General features: G+C 27.6%; 3 protein-coding genes across 5 annotated transcripts; 1 reads left to right on the top strand and 2 right to left on the bottom strand.

Moving 5' to 3' along the window:
• Positions 1-1,840: 1,840 nt before the first annotated feature.
• On the bottom strand, positions 1,841-4,524 carry LOC111293272 (aquaporin NIP6-1-like). The gene is made up of 5 exons (XM_022886065.1): positions 4,264-4,524; positions 3,719-3,868; positions 2,622-2,867; positions 2,195-2,423; positions 1,841-2,091 (listed from the first exon to the last, which is right to left on the bottom strand). Exons 1-5 carry the CDS (start codon positions 4,522-4,524, stop codon positions 1,841-1,843), a joined length of 1,137 nt encoding a protein of 378 aa, XP_022741800.1.
• Positions 4,525-9,210: 4,686 nt separating this feature from the next.
• On the top strand, positions 9,211-11,256 carry LOC111293035 (S-adenosyl-methionine 4-1-methyl-2-pyrrolidinyl-3-oxobutanic acid methyltransferase-like). Its single transcript, XM_022885736.2, has 4 exons — positions 9,211-9,294; positions 9,451-9,855; positions 9,949-10,203; positions 10,900-11,256. Exons 1-4 carry the CDS (start codon positions 9,220-9,222, stop codon positions 11,254-11,256), a joined length of 1,092 nt encoding a protein of 363 aa, XP_022741471.2. The 5' UTR covers positions 9,211-9,219.
• A 21-nt stretch (positions 11,257-11,277) lies between these two features.
• On the bottom strand, positions 11,278-16,686 carry LOC111292876 (putative methyltransferase TCM_000331). 3 transcript variants are annotated; one of them, XM_089766662.1, is made up of 4 exons: positions 16,026-16,663; positions 15,018-15,269; positions 14,596-14,916; positions 11,278-11,301 (listed from the first exon to the last, which is right to left on the bottom strand). In XM_089766662.1, exons 1-4 carry the CDS (start codon positions 16,614-16,616, stop codon positions 11,293-11,295), a joined length of 1,173 nt encoding a protein of 390 aa, XP_089622788.1. In that variant the 5' UTR covers positions 16,617-16,663; the 3' UTR covers positions 11,278-11,292. The 3 variants fall into 3 exon arrangements, with proteins under 3 accessions (XP_089622788.1, XP_089622789.1, XP_089622787.1); XM_089766663.1 differs by lacking the exon at positions 11,278-11,301 and having other exon boundaries at positions 14,516-14,916; positions 16,026-16,433; positions 16,539-16,686; XM_089766661.1 differs by lacking the exon at positions 11,278-11,301 and having other exon boundaries at positions 14,516-14,916.
• Between the last annotated feature and the right edge of the window lie 2,792 nt (positions 16,687-19,478).

The raw sequence follows: 19,478 nt of genomic DNA, 5'->3' as shown, positions 1-19,478 counted from the left end.
ATGTTTGGGTTGATTTGTAAGATTTTTTTGGAATTGTTGAATTTCCCTAAGTTTGGTAGTTTTTTGGAAATTTTCTAGGGTTTTTTTTTTTAAAAAACTAGGTTTTCTTTTGGGTTTAGGTTGAATCTTTGAATTTTTCGATGGAGTACATGGTGGCCAAAAGAGTTTTACAACAGCTAGATTCTAGGTTCATAGTGGTTTCTAGGAAAGTTTGAACTTTTCGGCTGTCGGTTGAATTTATTTACATCAAATATTGGGTTTTCTGATTGAGATATGAGGAGTTTGAATTTTTTGTTAAATGTGAAGAGAAAAAATAGAGAAAAAAAAGTTTACACAGAGAAGGGCTTAGGACATTCAAAGGTAAAAAAAGAATTTTGGCTTTTATATAAAGATCAATACGATGCCATTTTTCATAGCCTAACCCACATCCCAACTCGTATGGAACTGCAGGTGAACCAGGTGAGGACCCAACCCAATCGTAAGGTTTGGTTTTTTTGTTTTTGGTTTTATTTTGTTTTTTGTTTTTCCTTTTATCTTCTAATGTTCCTATTCTTTATTTTCTTTTTTTGTTTTATTTTATTTTATCTATTTATTTATTTATTATCTATTTTAATTGTAATTGAGTTCATTAGAATGAAAAAATAAACTTTGATAATAACTATAATATATGTTTTTTGGCATGATTTTATATTATTTGCATGATATGATTTTATATTTATTGCATGATATGATTATGTTTAATTTGATTGCATGATTATTAATATATTTAATTGCATGGTTATTATATTTATTTGTGTGATTATATTTGATTGCATGATTATATATTATTTTATTTGTATGATTTATATTTGCATGGTTAATTAATATTTGAATGGTATTTTTATATTATTGCTTGATATTTATATTAATGCATGATAATTTTTGTTTATTTTAATTAATTTTTTTCTTTCAAATTTTAAAAAAGGGATTTAAAAAAAAAAGTTATTCAATCCTACCAAGCTACTGGAGAATTTAATCTTGAATTAAGTTTTACTAAATCATTGAAGGACATAACAAATTTTCTTAAAAAAATATTTCTTTGAAATCCTACCAAAATATTGGAGGATAATTTTTGACAAAAAATCTTACCAACATATTGGAGAATATTTTTGACTAAAAACCTAATTTATAGAAATTTACATGTGTAAGCAAAATTAAAATCACAGAGTATCTTTAAAGCCTAACAAATAGTTTCCTTGAATACTCATGAGGTGAGAAAATATTCTTAAATTATTACCAACATATTGGAGTAATTTAAGAAAAATCTTCAATATTAAAATTATCTGGTAAATTATAAATATATTTTAACGCTTGGATAACACAAAATTAAATTAGTACCATTCTTTAGATGGGCGCTGTGAAAGTGCTATAACTTTTTTCACACATAACCGTACTCCCAAACCTAAACTTTGGTTTGTGGACTATAATTTACCTTTTAAAGATATCCAAATCAAGTTTGGGGCTCCTTTTTAAAGTGAAATATATTTAGTTAGGTAGTCAATCACACCTAAACAAAAAAAGATTAGTAGCGACTACTGAATTTATGTCTAATGATAGGTCCACGAATCTTTATGTTATGACAATCATGATTAAGATTATGATATAACCTTATTTTATGAATTGTAAAAGTTAGATGTATTAATTGATTAACTTATAATGTATACATATAAAAGATTGAATCATACAAATTTTAAATGAAAATTATTAATTGAAATGTCTTTTCCAATATGGCTTTTATGTGGAGTTGCATGTAGAAGCTATTTATGCATTAAAAGTGTTTTCAATTGTTTATAGTTTTTCTCTATTCTCTTTGATTTGTTGATTTCACAATTGAAAAAAGTAGATGAAAAAGGGCGTTTACAGCTCTGGTGTTGGTGGTAACAATAGTAACCACAAACATGAGATTGAAGTTAATAATAAACTCTAAAGCAAAAGCTTGACCAAATCCCCCTAAAGGAATTGTCACTCTTTTTCCCATTATTGGATGAAATATTGCTTTTAGTTCAAATGCAGCATATAATGATGCCATTACTGGTGCTCTAATGTATCTAGCACATGCCCAAGATTAGAACGCGCAAATGTTTTTTAAAAGAAATAATATAAGTTTATATAAAAACTTGAAAAGAAAAAAAAAAGAAAAGCTGGAAGTTTAGTTGTACATGTTTCCAAGGAAAATGTTTGAGTGTAGGAAAGGCAATGGTGACTGCTACATTGAGATATGCCTTTAAAAGGTGACCAGTGGAGAGTATGACAATCATGACAGTAAGGCCAGTGAAGGCAACCAGGCCAATAAAAGTTTTAGAACCTTGTGTCTTTTGGTTCACAATGGTTGTTGTTGTCCTAGCAAAGAATAGTATGAGAGTGTCTATTAACTCAGCTCCTACCTAATTTTGCAACAAAAATGAAAAATTGGGATAGCTTTAAAAATCCCTTAGTTGAATTTTCAACTTATATGTTGGATTAAGCCATAAAGAACAGTACACCAATTTAAAACATGTCTTTTTCTAATCAAATCATTGAGAATTTTCATACAAAACTTTTAAATTAAAAGATACTTGTTATTATTGGTGTCTTTTTCATACTTTTCTTGTAAGTGAGACTGAAAAAAGTGGCAATGAGCAAGAGACATGAGGTAATCTCCTTTTTTTCATAAACCATTCTTTCACAATAAAGTAATTATAGCTCTTGAAAAAGGATTTTCTATTAATTCTACCTTTTTGATCTCTCTTAAACCCCTCAAAAAGTGGAGCACCAAAAGTCCCTAGTGTTGCAAATGTTAAAGAAGCTGATGGAACATCCTCATTATTATGCATAATATTCCAAAATGACTTGTTGAAGAAGAAACGAACTTTCAAATTAATAACTATCCGGCTTTCTTTTGTAATTGAAAAGGGAAAACCATAACTTAACCAATCCAAGACAAGTAGAAGAAGACATGTAATTGGAAAAAAAGCCTCCTTAAGTTATCTAATTCTTTATTAAAATTAAAAAAAAGACACATTTGGTTGATTTGGAATAACCCTTCCAACAAAGCCCTCCAATAAAAAAAACCACATACCTAAAGAACATAAATTCCTCTAAACATAAAAGAATAAAATATGCATATATATGGATGTAGGTGTGCACATAAGAAATAATGAATAAAGAAACATGGAATTTCAATATTTTATCCATGTAATGCATTGAAGCATTCAGAATTAGCCATGGCTTTGTTGATTTAAGGTTCATTTCATGCCTAGGGTGGGAAGGATAAGACAATTTATTATTTAATGCAATATTTATCAATGAATAGAAGGATAAAACAATATATAGATGAGTTATCTTATATGAATAGGATTAAACAACCTTATGAAAGCTAAAAAGATTGTATAATCCCACATGAATAGTGCTACACAAAATAAAACAAGAGCATTAAAGTTATAAAATAAAGACGATTCAGTGATTAGTCTTGTTTTATTCTATCCTAGACCCTACTCAAAGTTCTCTGCATCAAATGAAACTTAAATGCTCAGATGAGTAGAAAGGAACCTAAAGAATTCTTATAAAGTGAAATAATATTTTCAAATGTCCAAAACATACCTCATGACAACACCCTTACAAATGCACATATGCTCTCTTATAATGACTTAATTAAGGAGCCTAGCTTTCCAATCAAATAGATTGCTTGTGTAGATGCTACCAACAATCGGATTGAATAAAACGTAGCTCCAACTGCTCTAGCATCCCCATCATTGTCAGGCAATTCAGAGACACGTTTGAAACCTCTTATAGCAGTATCCATTGTAAGAGAAAATATTGCATCTGGTTCTTCTTTTCTAGTTATTAAAACCTATAAAAAAATACAATTAATTTAAGAAACTGCCAAAAAGGTCCTAAAAAAGGTTATTTAAAGCTAATATCTTATTAGCTTAGTTGTTACTTTTTGTCTACTCGCTTTGTCATTTTGTAAAGGCACAAAGTAAAAAAAAAAATGTTTTAATACAATGAAAAAAGTAAAAATTTAACTTTTTGAATCACAAAATGCATGGTTTGCTTCCATATGGATTGATTAGGTTTGAATTTGTGTCATATTTAACCCTTTTATTCATTTTTTTATCAAACATACTATATATCAACTAAAGAAAGCAAAACCCAGAATCAAAAATTGACAATTGTAAAGTTTTTTAGAGTTTTTGTTCAAAAAAAAAAGGAGAATTATAATGCAATCAAAAGTGCCAACAACACCATTAAAGACACGAATGTAGGCATAGGTTTCTTGCACATCTTCTTAATGAGTTTGCCTTTGCAACCAATTATGCTGCCCATTTTCAAAATTGGCACAATCAGCCGAAACACGCAATGTCCTGGGCATTCGGGCCATTTCTCTACTGTTGGATTAGTAGTGGTTGCTTCTGAAGGATTTTGCATTGATGCGGCTGTTATGGCCATGTTGGTTGGAGGGTAGATTTTTGCCAAACTGTTCTCTATAGCATCTACAATTTTCATGGGAGAATTTACTACCAAACATAAATCACCCCTAATTATTAATCTAAAAAAAATACAGATTAACAAAAAAAAATCATGCATGAAAAAAAATCAAAAACCACAAAATCAAAACCTAGAAACCATAGAAAGAACAATCTATATAATGCATAAAAAACAGAAACAATAAAACAAACAACAAACATGCACACAAACAACAATGTCAAAACAACTCAAATTGTCGGTTAAAATACATTGAATTTTTTCATCTAAGAAAAAAATCCCAAAAAAATGAAAACGAAAAAAGAAAGAGAGAGGATAGTTGTAGAATTGGAGTCAAAGTACGGTGTCAATGGTAGATATTAATATATAATTTAGAAAGGACCAACTAATAATATATAATATATTTATTTAATTTACTTTATAAGGCATATTTTATCATACTTATTAATATATATATTTATATAGGTAAACAATATACTAATAAAAAACATAATAAGAACATAAAATTATAAAACAAAAATATTAGTATGACAACGTTATACTTTTAATAATAACATGATTTACAATTAACTATTAAATTACTAATTATACAGAATTTTTTTGAAATTTAAAAGTGAAATAAGAAAGTATGAATAAATCAATCATTAAGCATTTTATCAAAAAAAGAAAATTAAATATACTTTTAAAAGAATGAAGATGAAATTTTGAGGCTAGAAGTATGATGTTTTCCTGTCCTTTTGTCAAATAGTTCAAATATGATCATTTTGTTGAAAAAAGAATTACAATATATTATAGAGATTTAAAGTAAAAATAAAAATAAAAAAAAATATAGGAAGAAAAGGAATTTTTAACAAATATAAATGTGAGAATATATATTATAGAGATTTAAAGTAAAAAATCTACGAAGAAAAGGAATTGTTAATAAATATAAATATGAGAATTTACAAGTAATAATTGTTGAATATAATAAATAAATAAAAATGTGATTTGAACATTTCTTAAATTACAATGCATGAATTTAATTTATAAAAAAAAAATTATTTTTTAATTAAAAAACCAATTTAAATGTATTTAGTATAAATATATATATACTAAGGTGATTTCAAAATTTTGGGGCGCAAGGCCCCTCAAGTTCTCATTAGGAGCCATCCTTGCAGTGTTGTTGAAATTCAGAGTGAAGTTTGAGTGTTGAAAAAGATGTTTTTTTTTATGAGAGTTTTGGTACGGAATTGGGAGAAGAGATCAGAGAGTTTTTGGCATAATCTCTTTCTAAAATCGAAGTTAGTTTGTGAAATGATAATGTCTAAATTTATCTTTAAATTATTTTTTTATGAAATTTATTATGGACATGAAATTGGAGTTTTGGTGACTCCTTTTATATATATATATGTATAGATTTTCCCCCTGATAATAATTACATGCATATTGTTAAATCAAATACTGATGATCACGTAATGTATCTCAAAATGAGAAGAATTTTACTTATAATTTATTTTAATACAATAATATAATTATTCAATTATAATATAAAATTATGTAAATGTTTATCATTTATAAATGTGAATTTTATATAAAATTTTATTGATTTTCGTATAATTTTAAATTTTAATTAATTAATTATATTATAATTATTATAAGTGATATGTTTTTTTTTCCATTGAGTATCAAAGTTTTTAATCAAGGCAAGTAGTCGTGGCAAAATTTTAAGATATATATTGCGTGAAATGGGAACATTTTCTTCTCTATGTAAGTTAGTTTCGTAAGTTAGTTTGCTTGCCCGACTTAGACTCGTCTCGAATGCGATTTTCATCTTCAAAATTCAGTCACAGTTATCTATCGAGTATTGAGATATTTTGCATTTTATTTGAGAACAGCAGGAGAACGAAAATTAAAAATTTAATATTCTAATGACACGACGTCACGACTGTTGCTTGACTGACCAAACTTCACACACACACACACATTGTGAATGAAATGTCTAACTGTAACTGTGAAAGTCTTTTCCTTGTATCATGTTGAGAAAATATTTATTATTTAACACATTGGTCCATGATATATATAGTATTTTAATTCCTTGTCTTTTTTTTGTTTTTTTTGGGCCAGCAATTCCTTGTCGAAACTAAGGTTCATGTGATGCATGCAACGATGGCCACTCGCTGGCCACAAAGGATACGGCGGCCATGTTTCTTATCAATGTCCACGACACCACGCGAAACATGTTGCAATTAGGCACGTACCCTTGTACATTTAATTGACATACCAAAACATTACAATCACAAGTTCACAACCAAACCAGCAATCCTACAGATGATGGGTCCCAAACATACATATCTAGTCTTTATAATCGAAACCATGTAAATTATCTGGTTTTCGATTATAATAATTAAGTTATTAGTCTCCTACACAATTTTTGGCATAATTAATTATTTATGGGTTTGTATTGACCAAAGGAAAATGATCATTTAATTTATACATTTTAAAAAATAACATCTAATATGTTTAAAATTCAAATTTTAATATCTATAATTCTTTCATAAAAGATCTCAATTTTAAACTACTTTATATTAAAAAAAGAGGATTATTTTTGAATGAGCACTCTTTTATATATATATATATATATATAAGTTTATGGTGATGATAGTCTTCTCTAATTCAAGTCAAGACAAATTGTAAGCTTTAAGAAAAATTTATATTGGATTTACACATCATTTATCGAAAAAAATTACTAACAATGAGATTTAAACTTATGCCTTACAAAGAAAATATTCGAACCTTACCCACTTAACTAACTTTCATTGTCAATAAGCACTCTTTTTTCCATTTCATCCATTTCTTGTTTAGGGATTGGTACTTCATTTTATTAGTAGAATACAAGATTATATGCATCATATCACTATTTATGCCATATACCTTAAGTCATGATTGTTGCCGAGCTCAGCATTGTGTAATGTTATTTAGTGTCAGCCTGTGTTAGGTCCAATTTTATTATGTCAAATTAGAACTCAACATTTAATTCGATTTTTATATTCATTTAAAAAAATACAATAGATTTAAATTTTAAATTTTAATTTCTGAAAAATTTTTCCTAATCTTCAAACTACATTTTATTTATAAAAAATATTGTCTACGTCATTTAAATGATCTCATTAACATGACGCAGGCATGGAGACATTAAGAGTTGTACGCGTGGTATTTGTTTTTTCTGGCAATGAATGTTTAATTAAATGCTTGTGACGGTTGATAATTCAGATGAAATCAATTTCTACAATCATAAACAAGAGAGTAAGACAATTAAAGAAAAAAAAAATCAACCTCAACAATTTTTAACAAATTAACTTCAATCAATCATTTTGTTTTCTTTTGGATACTGTACGGGAAGATTCAATCAAGATAAAGATTAGCCATGACATGGTAGAAATAAAAAATTATTAGAAAAGGAAAAAGTTTGTCTTATGAAGGATAAGGGTGCCTCACTTGAAACCAACCTTAGATTATCAAAATCTTTCCACCTAAATAGTAGAGTAAGCAGCGTTCATGTTAATAGACTTTAATACTTATAAATTTTTTCTAATTATTGTAATTAGTTGCAAATGGCTCAAGATTAGGAAAAATAGCTAACGTAGTTTATTTAGAAACTATATATAGTCCTTTGACAGCGAAGGAGGGTAAAAGCATTTCCTCTCCAATAATTAGCTTTTGTTAATTTAGCAAAAATAAATCGAAGGATGAGATATCCAATTTTATCATATTGACCAACAATTATGTAATTTAATGAACTTTTAATTTCAACGATCTTATTTCAATTGTGGAAAAGGCAAATATTGATGGGAAAATTCAAAAACAAAAAAAGAAAGACAAATGATACGGATACACATTTAAAAAAATATATTTTTGGATAGAGACCTCTCGCATGATTCTCTAACAGTGCAATTAATAGTACAGCGTTAGTAGTAGAAATGCTTTGATGGTTAACGACAACTTTGTGGTTGTTGTTAATAAGCTTGTAGCCTTGTACCTAGCTAGGCTCAATGGCAATGAGAAAAGGATCTTCTTTTAATTGTTCTAAATCGATCAATTCATCCAAAAAATTGTTGAGAAAGAATAAAAACAGTTTTTTTTTTTTTTTTAAATCAAGATTGATTTTTTTTTTAATACTGAAAAGAGAAGATACAAGAATTAGGACATAAATCCAAAGCTTACACTATAAAAAACCCCCAACAACAAAACACTGTCCCTCTACCATTATGCCATAAGCATGTCTGATCGATTCACTTCTTTTGCCAGAGAATTTGCCATTTCATTAGCTTTAGGAAAGACATTCACAATACTCACATCCACTAATTCACCAAGGTCAATTTATGTTATGGCCTAATCTGAATAAAAACAGTGTTACATGCATTTATTTTATATATTCGTTTCACATAATTATATCTTATTTTAAAGACTAAAGTAAAAATAAAATAAAAATTTTAGTAGTTATAATAATTTTTTTGAAAACTTATATATTATTTAAATGTATTAGACTAGCGTATATAACTTCATTTTAAAAATAAAATAATAGTATTAAATACAATCATGAACCTCCAACAGTATAACTGACTGGTACCTAAGGTAAATAACATCTATAAATAGGGGCATGCAACGTCTCATTAAGCACACAAATTAAACAATATCCCAGCTTGCAGAGCTAGTAATAAGAGAGAGATAAAGACCGAGATGGAAGTAGTTCAAGTCCTTCATATGAAAGGTGGAGTTGGAGAAACCAGTTATGCAAACAACTCTTTAATTCAGGTAATTACCTGATCTTTTTATATATATATATATATATATATATATATATGTGTGTGTGTGTGTGTGTATGTTTGTTTGACTGGAAACTATCAGAATATATTTTTTCAATAAGTTCTATATGCTTAAGATTTTTTTGACTTGAACTAATTTGGACAGAAAAAGGTGATATCCATGACAAAGCCAATCACAGAGGGAGCCATAACTGAGCTCTATTGCAGCACCTACCCTGCAAGCATAGCCATAGCAGATTTGGGTTGTTCTTCAGGACCAAACACTTTGTTTTTGGTATCTGAACTTATCAAAGTGGTGGATAGTATTCGCCAAAAGATAGGCCAAAAATCCCCAGAGTATCAAGTGTTTTTGAATGACCTTCCAGGGAATGACTTTAACACGATTTTCAAGTCCTTGCCCAGCTTCCAAAACAAACTGAAGAAACAACTTGGGCCTGGCAGCGGACCATGTTTTTTCACTGGAGTGCCTGGTTCTTTCTATGGCAGACTTTTCAGAAACAACAGTCTGCATTTCATACACTCTTCCTATAGTCTTCAATGGCTCTCTCAGGTTTAGCATTAAACACATGTTTTGAAAATTATATTTAATCAGTAAAACATTAAAGAAGCAGTTTGTAATTTATGAGTGAACTATTCCATTCAGGTTCCTGAAGGGCTGGAAAGTAATAAAGGGAACATTTACATGGCTAGCACAAGTCCACCAAACGTGTATAAGGCATATTATGAGCAATTCCAGCAAGATTTTTCGTTGTTTTTGAAGTGTAGATCAGAGGAACTGGTGGCTGGAGGGCGTATGGTCTTGACATTTTTAGGGAGAAGAACTGATGATCCTTCAAGCAAAGAGTGTTGTTACATTTGGGAGCTTTTGGCCATGGCTCTCAATGATATGGTCTTTGAGGTACATTGTTTACATGGAGTCATGGACAAATAATTCTACTCGTATAGGCACAGGTCGATCCATATCTAGACAGGGTGTCCATGGACGTGCACCTTCAAAGATTAGAAAACAAAAAAAAGTTGAAGGAAAATTTTCCTTTGGATCCTAAAATTTTTTTTAAACATCTTTTTCGATAAAATTGATAAAGTCATTAATAATTGCTTATATATATATTATAGGTAGACACCAAAAAAAATCATAAATAGCCACTGATATAGAAAAATTTACATGTTTCTACTCAGTTTATAACGGAAACACTAAAAGGAAAATTTTAAAGAAGTTAGAGACTAGAATAAAAGTTCTCCAATCCTCAAAAATCATTTTTTATTAATTAATTTCAAATTGACAAGTGAAAACAAAGATTGACCATAATCTATGCTGGCTGTCCCATGTCAAATTCTTGGGTAGTTGTCAATTTTTATCTATCTTATATATATATCAGATACCTGTGCTGAATTTTGGCTGATTATATGTCATTTTCCAGCAGTGAGATAAAGCTGAAATCCTTTTTTGCCATTTCATAGGGAATTTATTACTACATACTTTTATTAATTTCCTAAATAAAAGATTAAATACTGTGTTAAAGGTATAATTTGCATAAAGTTGATAACTATTTCAATACAGTACAAATTATAATGAAATCATGAACAAATGCAGGGACTCATAGAAGAAGAGAAACTGAACTCTTTCAACATTCCTCAGTACACACCATCTCCAAGTGAGGTTAAATCTGAGGTTTTAAAGGAAGGATCCTTCACCATCGATTGCTTGGAGGTTACTGAAGTGAATTGGAATCCATATCAAAATGAATTTGACTTGTCTGATGTATTCAAGGATAGTGGTTACAATGTTGCGAAGTGTATGAGAGCTGTGGCTGAGCCATTGCTTGCCAGCCACTTTGGTGAAGCAATCATTGATGAGGTGTTCCGGAGGTACAGAGAAATCCTTGCTGATCACATGGCCAAGGAGAAGACTGAGTTTGTCAATGTGATTGTTTCCCTTATAAAAGGTTGATGATCATCTTCATTTCTTCAGATCAATCCTCACTGATTAGCTACCCTGAAAAAAACCCTTTATAATTCTGATAATAAAGTGGTTTGTCCTATTACATATATGGTTGTGATTTAAGAGTTAAACTTTTTCTTTATCTTTAAGATGTTTCAGGGTTAAATTACTTCTTTTGTATTGCACTAATTTCTATGCATCTTTATGTATGAATAAATAAAAATTAATCCTTTATTTCTAGGAGCCGGTTTCTATTTCCTTATTAATTTTGGTTTACTATGATCAAAAACTTATCGCAATCTCATACTAAAAATTTAAAGATCCGTTATAACATGTTATGATTATGACGATAACTTATTCACTAGACAAAAAATCATAGAATCATCATAAATTTTTTTGTTCAAATGTAATTGATTATTTATTTGAATCTATATTTTTTAAAATTATCCTAAATTTGATTAAAGTTTCTTAAAAAAAATATGTTCTGATATATATTAACATAATTAAGTTCGAGAATCAATTACATATAAGAAAAGTTTTAAAATCCCCACAACGCCCAAAATTAATATCAAATTAGTTTTATTTTATTTTATCTAAGCCTTAATTCAAATGGTTTTTATTCATTTTTATTTATTTACAAAAAACTAATTAAAAATAATGATTGAATTATATTTACAACTTTTCTAATTATAAAATAATATATTTACACTTTCTAAAATATATAATTCAATTTTTATTTATATCAATTAAATCAATAAATCAATAAGAAAAAAATAAAAACTAAATAAATAATAAATAACGAATAAATAAATATAGAAATAAACAAATAAATAAATAAACTAGCAAAACAAAATTATCTCATAAAATCATAAATATTATCTCAAATTACATTAAACAACAAATAAATATAACACCATAAAAGAAAGTGTATTTAACAAATGCTTTTAGACCAACATGAAATAATGTCTACTACTAAGAAAAATTTTACTTAACTCTGTTTGCTTTAATATTATGTATATTGCTCTCTCTTTTTTGCTTGTTGATTCTTCTTTTTCCTTTGACTAAGAACTTCTTTCTCAAAAGTCAAAATTTTGTGTTATTTGATGATTATTGATTGTTTTGCTTCTTCTTTTTTACTTCTTGATTCTTTGATTGTTGGTAATTTTTTTTATTGAGAATTAGGCTCTTTATTTAGGTAATTTGAAAATTTTTAATACCAATTGAATTTATCAAAATTATACCAAACTTTATTTTCTTTCTTGTAAAAATTTGATTCCCAAAAATTACCAAAATCAAACTCAATCTTTAAACTTTAAATCTTTAAAAAAAAATAAAATTATGTTATTACTATTACCAAACAAAAACACTTTTAAACCTTTAAATTTGTATTTAAAAAATAACTTTTAAAACCCAATAATGTAATTACAGATCCAATAATTTTAAAATGATTCCAAACAAAATTAGATGTTTACGTATATATATTATCTTAAATCATATTTGAGAGATTTTTGAAATAAAATAAATAATACTTTTTTTAAAAAATTGGATGCATATAAATACCCCCAATAATAAATAGCTGATTGCTAGTTGCTACTGCGTGCTATTACATATGTGATGTAATGGTGGACTATAATGTATCCTCCGGAAGAATACGGACTGCTCTCCAATGAAAAAGATGCAGAAATGGTTGCTGATTCTCGACAAGCCAATGAGACAAATGCTTCGGTATTGTATGATGATGATGATGATGATATCCAATGCATGCAGGAAAAAGAGGGGTGTTTGGCAAATCAGAGTCTACCAATGTCAATGTGAGTGTTTTGGGCAAATGAACAGAAGAACGTTGCTGAAATAAATGAGGAAATTGATGTGGGCTCACTACCTTTAATATTTAGCCGTGATGATAACATTTTGTATAGTTATTGGGCTAAAGGAGATGAGTTTGAATAAGGAAATCTGGCCCAATAAAGAAAGAGGGCTTGTTTAGAAAAGATAATGCAAATTTTTAAATATGATTGAAAATGGTTTACTCATAATAATAAAATTTGCTTTGAAAAATTTATAACTTTATTCTTTAAAATATATATATATTTTTTCATTCACTATTTTATGTAAAAATTCTAAAGTAATTTAAATCGGTTAAATTGCTAGTTAAATTTAGAATTATACTAGTCATATTAAAATTTTTTCAAAAGATTTAAAAATGACAAAATTTTGTTCAGCTCAACTCATTTATTTTTGTTCTATTTTTTATTTGAATTCAGAACTTTGTAAGTGTTTTTTTTTTCTTTTAATTAATAAGAAAATATTATATTTTATTATTTATTATAAAGTAAATTACATAGAAACTTATAGTTTTTTCTTACACATTTATTGTTTTGTGATTCTATTCCATTCTCTAAAAAAGCATTCAAAATAATAAAAAAAAGGAACAAATATATCTTATTGTAAGATGTTTTTATAAGTTATAAGTAAAATTTGTTTATTTTATGGTCTTTTAAGTGATCAGGAATACTCCATACTTAAAATTTATTTAATAAATCACTTATAAATACGTAAATAAACTTGATTGTTTATTACATTGGAATTAAAATATACAATAAATTATGATATTGTAATTAGATGGTTAAATAATATTTTATCACTTACGATTGACTTTTCTCAAATATGTCATACTAAATTGAAATGCATTTCGGTCTTTATTTTGTTTCTTAATTTCTTCGTAACTTTTTTTAGAATCTCTTTCTAATTAATATTTCTTAATTGCGGGCTGACATATTAGATACTAAATTTTATAACTTTTCAATAATTAATTGATGGTACAAACTAAGCAATTCTTAATTAGTCTCCAAATTCAACATCTCCCTTCTTTAAAAAAAAAAAAAAAAAAAACCATTTCCCTTCTTTTACACAACTTCTTCCTATAAAAGATGCACAACTTGTCATAATTGATTAATTAATTACATATGGGGAAATACAAAATAAAAAGAAATTAAATTAAATACATATATATTATAATATAGTATATATTCTCTCCATTTGTATTATAACTTCTACATTAAACATAATTGAGCAGTTCCTGACTCTGAAATTCATAGATATGGCCAACTATTTTTTGGAATAATTTATTTCATTCAATCAAAAAGATGATGTCAACAAAAGATGACGCCACAGTAGCATAGTGTTGGATTTTTAATTTTAGCGATATTCAAATCCTAATGTAAAGAAATATAAAATAGCTGCAAGGAAAACCTGCTACAATACAGGCTAATCAAGAAAGCTACTTTCTTTTTTTATTTTTAGGAAAGAAAAAAGCTACTTCTTTGTCATTGAAACAACAATACTAACCAACTTATAATCTGGATGCTCAGCCTCATATTTTGCTAGCCCTGTGAATAACTTGTCAAGTATTGTCTCCCCAAAATGACTTGCAAGCATTGGTTCTGTAATGGCTCTTACAAAATTTGCAGTCTTTTGTCCCCATTGGAACTTGTCGAGAACAAAATCTTCATTGTTTATGACATCTATCGAATCCCAGTTGAATTGAACAACTTCCAATTTGTCAAGATCAAAGGATCCCTCCTTTTCAATAATCTCACATAATTCCTCTTTGTGGGGTGCATAGATTGGGATGTTGAATGAATCTGCATCTACTTCTTTCACAATTCCCTGCAAAATCAAGTCGACAGATCATAATTTTCCTTTTGAGTTTGCTGTATACTGAGTGTCGTGAGGTTTATTTAGAAGGCAAAAAGCAAAGAAAATTAAACCTCAGCCACCAAGTCATAGAGGGATTTTGCTAGTTGCAGCTTCCAATCTTCATCTTCGTTTGAGGGATACAGATTGCTCCTGCCATTGAAAGTAAGCAGCATACGGCCACCGGGAATAATCTCTTGGGAGCGTAGAGTTAGAAATGTGGAGAAGTCCTCCTTAAATTGTCTCGAGTAAGCTTTGAATACGTTGGGGGGACTTGATTCAGCCATGTACACATATCCCTTATTATTCTCAATTGCTTCAGGGACCTTGTTAAATCAGAATCAAGGATCACATATTCGCAAGGATTAATTAGATTGTGCCCCTACCCTTAATAATTATTTTATAGTGATAATCCTATATTCAGTAAATTCATCAAGATTATCTAGTTATATAAATAAATAGAGTAATAAATATTTACGTTTATCAGAGATGTCTATGGGTTGAACTGAACAATCCATATCTAATTGAAATCTTTAGGTCTTGTTCAAGGTTCACTCTCAGTATATACATAAAAAAACTTGTTTAGCTTTGCTATTATTTAAAATAATAAAAAAAAATTTAAATTAATATTTTATTTTTAAATATAATTTAGAATTAAAATTAAAAAAATAATTTTATTAATAAAATAATAAATCGAGTTGGATCACACTCGAATTTGTCAGATTTAAAGACTTTTATTCAAAGTCTGATCGTGAGCCTAACGAAAGTACTTGACCCACGAACAAACAAGTCTTATGCCCATTATAAATTAATTTTAAATTAGATGTCTATCAATTTTAACAAGATACCATAGTACATTTTATCTCATTCGTTGATCTTTCCATGATAGATTTATCATTTATACTTCATCATTTTAATAATCTTCTAGTTAAAAGGAAATTAAGAAAAAAAAAGAATTTGAACAATTTTATGTGACAAATAATTATTGAAAATCTCTTTTATGAATATTAACAAATCTTTGTCCTATTAGATAAACGAGAGAGTTAGTAGAGGAAGTAATGACGGAGAAGATATATACAAACCTTTGATAGCCAGTGAACGCTATAAGAAGAATGTACAAGATGTAGACTCCTACTAGGAAAGAGTCTTCCATAAAAGGAACCTGGTACTCCTGTTATAAAACAAGGCCCGAACTTGTCTCCCTTCTCTTTCTGGAGCTTCTCAGTGAAAGTTTGAGCTGATCTGAAGACGTTATTAAAATCATTTTCAGGAAGATCATTTAGAAACACTTGAAACTCAGGTGCTTTCAACTGTACTTGTTGGCATATCCCATGTATGGTGTCAAAAACTATAGATATCGCCTTGAAAGTATTGGGTCCGGAAGAGCAACCCAAGTCTGCCACCTTAATGCAATTAGTTGAAGACAAGTTGCCAAACATATCTTTGACAGTATCTTCTAGGATTGGCCTCGTCTTCGATAGCACTACTTCCTGAAAGAGATTAACAATCATCAGTAAATAAAATGAATTAATACTACCTTGTAGGGTTTGAAGGCTGAGATCTGTATGCAAATCAGAGAGAGAGAAGTAAGAGACTTGTGGAAAAGAACAAGTGGCATAGCTAGTTTCTTTATCTCCTGAGTTCATGCATGGAACAGATTTCGCTGCTGCCATTCTTTTTTCCTTCTCCGAGTACTTGTTCCTTCAATGACTTTTTCTGGATTATTCTTCCATGTTATAACAAATGTGGTGTTTTATTTTTCTTTGTCTCATTACATTTCTTATTTCACGTGGTCAATACATTGTAGAAAGTCGGGATTTCTGAGTTTTTCTTCCTTAATGTCTGGCTAATTTAAAATATAATAAAGTGGTATAACATAAAAATAATATAAAAAAGATATAAAAGTGATGATTTAAATTTTTAATAAAATTATAAATATAAATTTAATAAAAATAAAAATATATTTCATATTTTTTTATTAATATGAATTGTAATATATAATTTTTATATAAAATATAATATAAATATACGAATTATTAATGTTTACATAAAATAAATTAATGAATTATTATATCTAATGTGGATATAAAGATTCTTAACGCTGATGTCATGGTCGATACATGGTCAACGTATTGTTTAGACTTTTCCAAAATCAAATGCACGTAAGAGTGTAACTTTATTTTCTAATACAGTGTTCCTTTTAAAACAACTGATTAAGCCATCTCTAAACCCATAAAAACTTCAATTTCCAAGTTGCAAATAATTAAATGAGTTGAAATTTTAATGTTTATGTGACCTAATTAAATTATAAGAAGTCTAAGGTAACCAAACTACTAATAATATTGTAAATTCTTATATATATATATATATATATATCTTTTATGATTTTATACTTCCTCAGTGACATGATGATATCATTCAATAATAGTTCATTCGAATATAAATTTTTTTTATATTTATTACGTCAACATCGTCAACCTTTGAAAAGTAAAACATAGTAGAATAAAAGAATGAATCTCTAGCAGCCAAGGGTGGCTGGTAATAAAAGTCGACCCCAAAATTTTAAACCCTCAAATATTAAATGTAGCTTGATATTTTATATTTATTACGTTAACATCATCAACCTTTGAAAAGTAGAACACACTAGAATAAAAGAATGAATCTCTAACAACCAAGGGCGGCTCGTAATAGAAGCCGGCCTCGGTCCCCCAAAATTTTAAACCCTCAAATATTAAATTTAGCTTGATGGTTTAGTTTTGTGTAACCTAGATACACAAGGAAGCTCTATGATAATCTCTTGATGTATCTTGTATTTGGATTTCTTTTGGCAGTGAAAATTTTTTTATTATCAAAAAATATAAATGTTATAATGTATCGAATGAATATTTGATTGTTAGATGTAAAAATTAAAAAATCGTTATCAATATTTTTTATTGAGGTACAATTGATCACTAAGTGAAAATTATCCATTTTAAAAAAATATTAAATTTAATTAAAATTTTGTAAAAATGATAAGTTTTGATTTATGTGACAAAATTAATTAAGTTCGAGAGTACGGTTACGTGTAAAAAATGTTATGGTACCCTCCCAACATTCATTTGAAAACTATACCATTTAATCTTATATAATCATAAATTTGTCTTGTTCAAATAATCATTTACTTATTATTTTTATTTTTTATTTTTATTATTTGAATATTGAAAAGTTTTTTAAGTTATTTTCGAAACTTTCGATATAATTTAAAAAATTTTTTTACTTCAAGAATATTTAAAGAAATCACTTACTTTCTTGAAAGGGTTTCGTCATTGAATTTATTAATATGTTCAAAGTAAATCATAATTCTTTTTATATCAACACTTTTGATATGATTCTAAAAAAATTGGAAGAAAATTACCACTCGTGACTTCCTTTTAATTTTATTGTCGATGAGAATTTTAATCTATTTTGAAACGTTTATTTATTATTTATGTTATTATTAAGGTAAATAAAAATTTTATTGATCAAATTCCAAAAATATTTTCTACATTTTTTTGACTATTTTGAGAAAATATCTTATCTAAGAATTTTGGTAAAATTACCACTTATGACTTTATTTTTATTGTATTAAATGTTTTTTTACTTAAAATTTTCTAAAATATTTCTAACACTTAATAAATATTTTAAAAAATTTTTATGTATGAATATTTTCAATAAAATCACCGTTCGTGATTTTATTGTTATTTTATCATTTCATTTATTTTATTAAAAAAATTCTCAAAAATATTCCCAACACTTTTATTAAATTTTTGAAAAAAGCCCTTGATAAAATCACCAATTGTCACTTTATTTTTTTTATTAATAATGTTTTTTTATATTTGAAATTTTTTAAAATTTTTCAAATACTTATAAAATATTTTAAAAAATTTCTTTGCATGAATTTTTTTTTAGAATCAACACTTGTGACTTTATTGTTATTTTATTATTTATTATTTTTATTATTCCAAATTTTTATACTTATTTTGTTAGTTTTTTTATTATTATATTTATTTTAAGATATTCTAAATTGTAAATTAAAAATACTAAAAATAGCACCAAAAAGTAAAAAAATGAAATAAATAATTAAAAAATTAAAATATACTAATTTTTACATATCAACGGCAAGTCAACATCAGAATAAACATCGATCAACAGCAAGCAGTCCAAGCTCAGTTTAGAAACAGTCCAGCCTGATTTAGCAATTGTCCACCTTAGTTTGGTTCGGTACTTCACGGTTTAGTTTCGGTTTAGTTTGATCAATTAATGGGAGGAATGGCAAACCGGGTCACGGGTAAAGTGCACAAACCCTGGGCATGTTTCGGGTTGACATGCAAATTCTCTTAAGGCAAAACAACATTGTTTCATCTTTTTTTTTTCTATATAAACCAAACTTTTTTTAAAATCATTTCAACCCCTTCTCTTAAAAAAAAAAAAAAACTTTAGACAACTAAAAAATTCTCCCAACCTATAACCTAGAAAGTCGACTTATCGTCACTGTCCTTACCATTATACCACCATTG

Source organism: Durio zibethinus, chromosome 10 (assembly GCF_047325235.1).
Source record: "Durio zibethinus cultivar Kanyao isolate XHJ-2024 chromosome 10, ASM4732523v1, whole genome shotgun sequence".
Classification (NCBI taxonomy): Eukaryota; Viridiplantae; Streptophyta; class Magnoliopsida; order Malvales; family Malvaceae; genus Durio; species Durio zibethinus.
This window is presented reverse-complemented; position numbering and strand designations above follow the sequence as displayed.

Bases quoted from the DNA above. Each gene is read 5' to 3' on its own strand.
- LOC111293272 (XM_022886065.1), bottom strand. From the start codon at position 4,524: ATGAAAATTGTAGATGCTATAGAGAACAGTTTGGCAAAAATCTACCCT. The intron at 3,869-4,263 runs GTGTTGTTGGCA...ATTTTTTTATAG, and splicing joins CTACATTCGTGTCTTTAATG to GTTTTAATAACTAGAAAAGA. The intron at 2,868-3,718 runs GTAGCATCTACA...TTCTTCAACAAG, and splicing joins TTTATTCAATCCGATTGTTG to TCATTTTGGAATATTATGCA.
- LOC111293035 (XM_022885736.2), top strand. From the start codon at position 9,220: ATGGAAGTAGTTCAAGTCCTTCATATGAAAGGTGGAGTTGGAGAAACC. The intron at 9,295-9,450 runs GTAATTACCTGA...TAATTTGGACAG, and splicing joins CAAACAACTCTTTAATTCAG to AAAAAGGTGATATCCATGAC. The intron at 9,856-9,948 runs GTTTAGCATTAA...TATTCCATTCAG, and splicing joins GTCTTCAATGGCTCTCTCAG to GTTCCTGAAGGGCTGGAAAG.
- LOC111292876 (XM_089766661.1), bottom strand. From the start codon at position 16,616: ATGGCAGCAGCGAAATCTGTTCCATGCATGAACTCAGGAGATAAAGAA. The intron at 15,270-16,025 runs GTTTGTATATAT...TGATTTAACAAG, and splicing joins GCGTTCACTGGCTATCAAAG to GTCCCTGAAGCAATTGAGAA. The intron at 14,917-15,017 runs GTTTAATTTTCT...TTGATTTTGCAG, and splicing joins TCTATGACTTGGTGGCTGAG to GGAATTGTGAAAGAAGTAGA.